General features: G+C 42.6%; 1 protein-coding gene across 4 annotated transcripts in view; it reads right to left on the bottom strand.

The window, feature by feature from the left end:
• Nucleotides 1–278: 278 nt before the first annotated feature.
• Nucleotides 279–5,748, bottom strand: part of csnk1g2b (casein kinase 1, gamma 2b) — a 34,117-nt gene continuing 28,647 nt past the window's right edge. For 3 of the 4 annotated variants that reach the window (XM_017466986.3, XM_017466987.3, XM_017466988.3), the window contains exons 10-12: nt 5,740–5,748; nt 3,140–3,246; nt 279–2,482 (exon numbers count right to left, since the gene is read on the bottom strand). The exon at nt 5,740–5,748 is cut by the window's right edge and continues 90 nt beyond it. In XM_017466986.3, the coding sequence (XP_017322475.1) occupies nt 2,428–2,482; nt 3,140–3,246; nt 5,740–5,748 (171 nt within the window). In that variant the 3' untranslated portion in view covers nt 279–2,427. The remainder of the gene's footprint in view (nt 2,483–3,139; nt 3,247–5,739) is intronic. The other variant, XM_017466991.3, reaches the window with a different exon arrangement.

Here is a 5,748-nt window from a genome sequence, read left to right as displayed (position 1 = left end):
GATCTACTAATAACGAGTAACTAATCCATACAGGGTATACGAGCCGTGTCGCGGTCAAGCACAATAAAATGTGTGCGTTACCCATCATGCAACAGTACCTGTGGAAGTAGGAGTAGTTCTCTGGAGGTTGTATAAACACTCATAAAGGGATTTCTCTCAAATGAACAGTAGAACACACATAATGAGATATGGATTGTCAATTATTGTAAACACAACACCACCAAGTGTGTTTATGGTCTTTGATGGTAAAACGCAGCACCGGTTATGTATTGTATATATTGTATTTTTTTTTAACAGCTTTTTTCATTTATAAACACACAAACAGCTTTAGCATTAAACGACCAGCAGGAATTTCAAGTTGTTCGCACAGGATTTTGTGCTGTTATAAAGTTGTTTCACACAATAATAGCATCAATATACCACACGTTCTGAGAAGCTTGGTGTCCTTGACGGACGCGTGATAAACACCGTATATAGAATCAAAACGGCTCCATGTTACGGCCCCATAAACGCGTGGAATATAACCATGAATAAGTGATGAGCTGGATCTGTGACTCAGGCAGGCCTCCTTTCTTCATTTCTTACCCCCCAAAAATATATATATTTGACCAACAAATAAACATTCCTGTCCCTGCATTCACACTAGCAAAGCTAGTCATTTTCTATGAACGTATGTAGCACCGAGCCACGATTTCAGTGACGAAAGATTTTTTTTTTTTTAACTGATATTTTCCTTTATTCTATGCAAATTAGGTATGACGTGGTGGAGAAATAAATCCTGATTTGATTCCTCAGACCAATCGTATCGCGCGCGTGGTCTGACGTGTCTTCGGTTCCCCGTCCGACCGTAATTCCTAACTGCGTTCGGTTCTCATTTACGGTTTGACGCACAAAAATGCGATTCGAGTTGGATCTTTTCCTGTCGTACGCGACCGGTCGTTAAAAAGCACGGATAAAAATAAAGCTTGGAAGGAAGTATTGGGGAGAGAGAGAGAGAGAGAGAGAGAGAGAGAGAGAGAGAGAGAGAGTGTGCTGGTGCCTCTGGTGAGTGGATGTGGACACTGGACAGGACACGCCCACAAGAGTCACGAGTGACTCGTTACTTGCTAGTGTGAATGGTCGGGTTATCATTCTTTCTTAATCCCGTTCGTTTGAAAGCGGAAAAGAAGAGGAGCCCGATCTTTCGCTCGAATGAAATTTCAGGACACCGCAACACACACTCGCTTTAACTTTAAACATTTTTACTTGGAAAGGCACAAACTATGATTTCCTGGTAAATAACTCTAACGTGAAACATAAAAGAGGAGGGGGTGTTCGTCTCGCCCGGGGAATTCCGGCCCGCGCCTTCACGTGTGGGGGTCCGTCCGTCCTTAAAGGTGGTGGTGGTGGGGGGGGCAGTCTGTTAGATTTCATCATCTCTCTTTTGTCTTGTCTTTTTGCCTCTCAAAAGTGCAATAATAAGCAGAGAGCTTACAACTGATTCCTCTCCTCATGATCCACAGTACCTGAGACCAGTCACTGTGCTACGGAGTCCATATCAATAGAACAAAAACAAACAAACAAACAAAAAAACACAAAAAAAAAAACAACAAAAAAAAAAACCAACCACACACACACACACACACACACACACACACACACACACACACACACACACACACACACACGCGCAAAGAAAAACCAACAATAAAAGAAATTCCAGGTCACTACAACATAAAACGTGAAGATTTCCTTTCAACCCAGTTATTCAGCTCCAAAAGTGGCCAAAGATTTTTATATCAATAACAAAAAAAAATTTTTTTTTAATAATAATTATAATTAAAAAACAAAACTCGTATGCTTGAGATGAACCAAATCTTTCTTCCTTTCGCAGGATTTGCCCTCGGATTTGAAACAAAGATCTACAGCTAAGGAAAAACCTCAAAACGATCCGATCCCATCTAGATCGGGTGCTCGGATCGACGGCCACTGAACGACACAAAGTTCGGCGTGGAATCTAGATTACAACGACAGCATCACGTTTTCAGTTTCACGTCACGGCGCTCATTCATCCTCATTAGTTTTTATAAAGTTCGCCATCACCACTTAAAGTGGGAGTACTTTCTTTTTTTCCTTTACACGTTCTATTAATTTTTGTATACTTCCAAAGGGAGAGGGGGAAAAAAAAAAAAAGAAAAGAAAAGAAGAAAAAAAAAATGGGAGAGAGAGTCTTGCGAAGTCAGCGACGTTTCGTTTTACCGCTCGGACAGAAGAGGAGCGTCGGTGCAGGGTTTCGAGTGATGAACACCGGGTGGAGAAAAGAAGGGAAGGTAAAAGAGGGAGGGAGGAGGGCGTGAGCAGTGTGTTCGCTTCCGTTTAAAACTCGACAGTGATCCGAACGGTTCAAGTTCTCCCAGAGTTGGGTTCCAACTCCTCCGAGTGCGCGGTTCACTTGTGTCTCTGGAGGGTTTTCCTCTTTCTCCGCTTGAAGAAACAGCAGCACCTGAAGGAAGAACACAAAACAGCAGGAGGCACGATTAAAAACGCTGCGCTCGTGAACAAATCGAGATGAATTGAGTCGAGAGGGACATGAGGAGTGTAGCGCAGAGCCACGCTCTGTATCTGTACGTGTTCGGTGCTCGAAATGTTTGGATTCAAACCCTAAGTGGGGCTTTCCAGGGGGGAAAGAGAAAAAAAAAAAAAAAAAAACAGAAAAGGAAAAACATACCCAGATGTAGAAACCTCAGCAGTGGTGTGAGAATTCTGGCTCTGACAGTTCTTCAACCTCAGCTACATCACTCCAGTTCTTGATGACTTTGATCTTTTTAACCCCGCTCACTCGTATGTTATGTTTGTTTGTAACCACCCACAATATTTTGTTTACCCGCCTAATTTAGCTGGTTATATATCCGAATAACAATAACGACGCCACCTTGCCTGGTGATAAGGCATGGAATGGAAAAGGGTGACGAGTATCGTTACTATTAGTTACTACATCGGTGTCTCTGGGCTGTCCGTGATCAGGTCCGCACGCGACAATGTGAAACCATTCAGAAATGCGTGGCGGCTGGACGGGCGATGACGGCGCTGAAGACGACGGAGAAGGGTCGGAACTTGCTGTAATGTGTTTGACGTGATGATGTGGGCGAGCGGCTCTTACTTTGTGTCGTCTGCCACCTCCACCTCTGTGGGGGCTGTGATCGGGGCGTTGGAGTGTCCTGCGGTCGGGTCGTCCGTGTTCAGCTCTCCATTGGTCGAGCTCATTATCTGTATAAAAGCACGCACAAAGTCAGGGAGGCATCACACACACAAAAATATTTATTTTAAAACAATTCACACCATTAATATTGCTTTCCCACACACACACACACACACACACACCCCTGTATGTATACCTTAAAATGCCCTAAAACACCTATCTAAAAAAATGTGATATCAACTTAATACCAAAAAAACCCCCCACCCGTACTCAGCATTGATTCATGAGCTGTAATGGCAAGAACTGCCACTAGGTGGCATAATGGTCTCACCAAGTGCCTTCCATCTTTATCTGATCTACAAAACTAAATATAAATATGTTCAATTAAATAAGAGACGATGAAGGACCCAAATATAGCCATAAAGCTCATCCTAGCCTAGACACTACAGTCCGCTTAGGATAAATACACAGGCCGTAACGACGGACCGCGGAAATTAAACGTTCAACAATTTATACTAATGAAAATATTATTTAAAAATATTTAAAGGAGAGGTGTGCATGCATTAAAACATTTAACTGGTCTCTGAAGAGAAGGATCCCTTTAAGTCATTCAAAAGAAATAAATTAATAATAATAATAATAATAATAATCATCATCATTGTCTGGTGGACCGACAGAACACATTTATTTTACAAATAAATTCAAGAATTAGACACATTGTTTAAATGTCAAACCCTTTCACTCACAGAACAGAATAGATAGAATATAGTTTCATGCAAAAGTTTGGGCACCCCTGCTCGATATTTCGGTTAGGATGAATAAAATAATCGAGTAAAAGATGACCTGATTTCCAAACTGCGTGACGTTAAAGATGGCACATTTCTTGCATATTTTAAGCAAGGTCACTTTTTTTTTTTTGGGCACCCTGCATGGTCAATACTTAGTAACACCCCTCTTTGTCACGTCCCGCAGAGTCTTTCGATTCTTGTTCGGGGGGATTTTCACCCAGTTGTAGTTCTGTGAGATTCCTGGGCCATCCTGCATGCACCGAGGTCTATCCACAGGTTCTCGAGGATGTTTAGGTCGGGGAACTGCGAGGGCCAGGTTAAAACCTTGTGCTTGCGCCTCTTCAGGTTGCTGGTATATAACTGAATCCATTCTTCCCTCCAGCAGTGAAATGTTCCCCGTGCCACGGGCAGCAACCCGAGCCCAAAGCAAGATGGACCCACCACCGTGCTGAACTGTTGGAGAAGTGTTCTTTTCATGCACCCTTTTTTCTCCAAACCTACCTGTACCATCACTCATCACTCAGGAAGGCTTCTCCTCTGATGACTCTTCCATGCAGGTCGTATTTGTGCAGGTGTCTCTGTACAGCAGATCTTTTGGTCGTTTACAGTCAAGCGGGGGTTCCGATTCGCCTTACTAGCAACGCTACAGAGCAGTTCTCTCTGAAAGCTTTCTTGGTCTTCTAGACCTCAACTTGACCTCCACGGTTCCTGTTAACTGCCATTTCTTAACTGCATTATGAACTGAGGAAACGGCTACCTGCGAACACTTTGCTATCTCCTTATAGCCTTCTCCTGCTTTGTGTGCATCAAGAGTGCTAGGCGGCTGCTTAGAGGAGCCCGCGGCTGCTGAGTGTCGGGACGAGGTTTGAGGAGTCAGTGCGTTTATAAAGCTTTGAAATTTGCATCACCTGACCTTTCCTAGCAATGACTGAACAAACCATAGCTCTAACGAACTAATTAAGGTCTGAGCTCAAATCTCTTGGGGTGCACAAACTTTTACATGGGGCACCTTTCCTTTTTTTTGTTTTTCATTAAGTTTTTTTTTTACAAAAGAAAAATTATAAACTAATTGTGCTTAAAATGTTGACAATGTTTCATCTTTAACTTTGGGCCTTTCGGAGATCAGTTCATCTTCAGAAATTTTGACCAGGGGTGCCAAAACCTTTGCATTAATTGTTCATTAATTAAGGCCCTAAGAAGGAGGTGTGGCCTCCAGCACATATTATATTATATTGACAGATCAAATAAAACACGTTTTATATACATATTAGATGATATTATATTCAAATCCATATAAAAAGACCGATAAGACCGGTGTTTGGATTTTAATAAAAGTAATGGCGCCCCGTAAAAGAAATTAGAGTTAGCGTGGGTCTGTCGTTTGCCTGAGCTGCTCGAAAGGAGCGCTTTCATCGTTTCGCCGACGTTTTTTTTGTTGTATGTAAGCTCGGTTTTATATTTATAGAGTTTTGCGACTGAAGTTCGGTTTGGAAACCTGCAGAAACATTAGCACGCAACTCTACGCAAAAAAAATCGATGGATGAAGCCCAATGTCGGTTTTAAGTCGTGTACAGATAAAGCATCGAATAAATACTACACCGCATCATGTGATGTACAAAGAGGTGTGGTTGTTAGAAGAATTCGGAGCTGCAGGTGAGAAAGACATATATACAGAAAGCAAGAACTGACACACACACACACACACACACGCGCGCGCACACACACACACACACACACAGACAGTTTTCATGCACGGCCATGCAAAAGCGGTACCTGAACTGA

The sequence above is a fragment of the Ictalurus punctatus genome, chromosome 5 (assembly GCF_001660625.3).
Source record: "Ictalurus punctatus breed USDA103 chromosome 5, Coco_2.0, whole genome shotgun sequence".
NCBI lineage: Eukaryota > Metazoa > Chordata > Actinopteri > Siluriformes > Ictaluridae > Ictalurus > Ictalurus punctatus.
The sequence above is the reverse complement of the archived record's forward strand: the minus strand, read 5'-3'. Positions and strand labels throughout refer to the sequence as shown.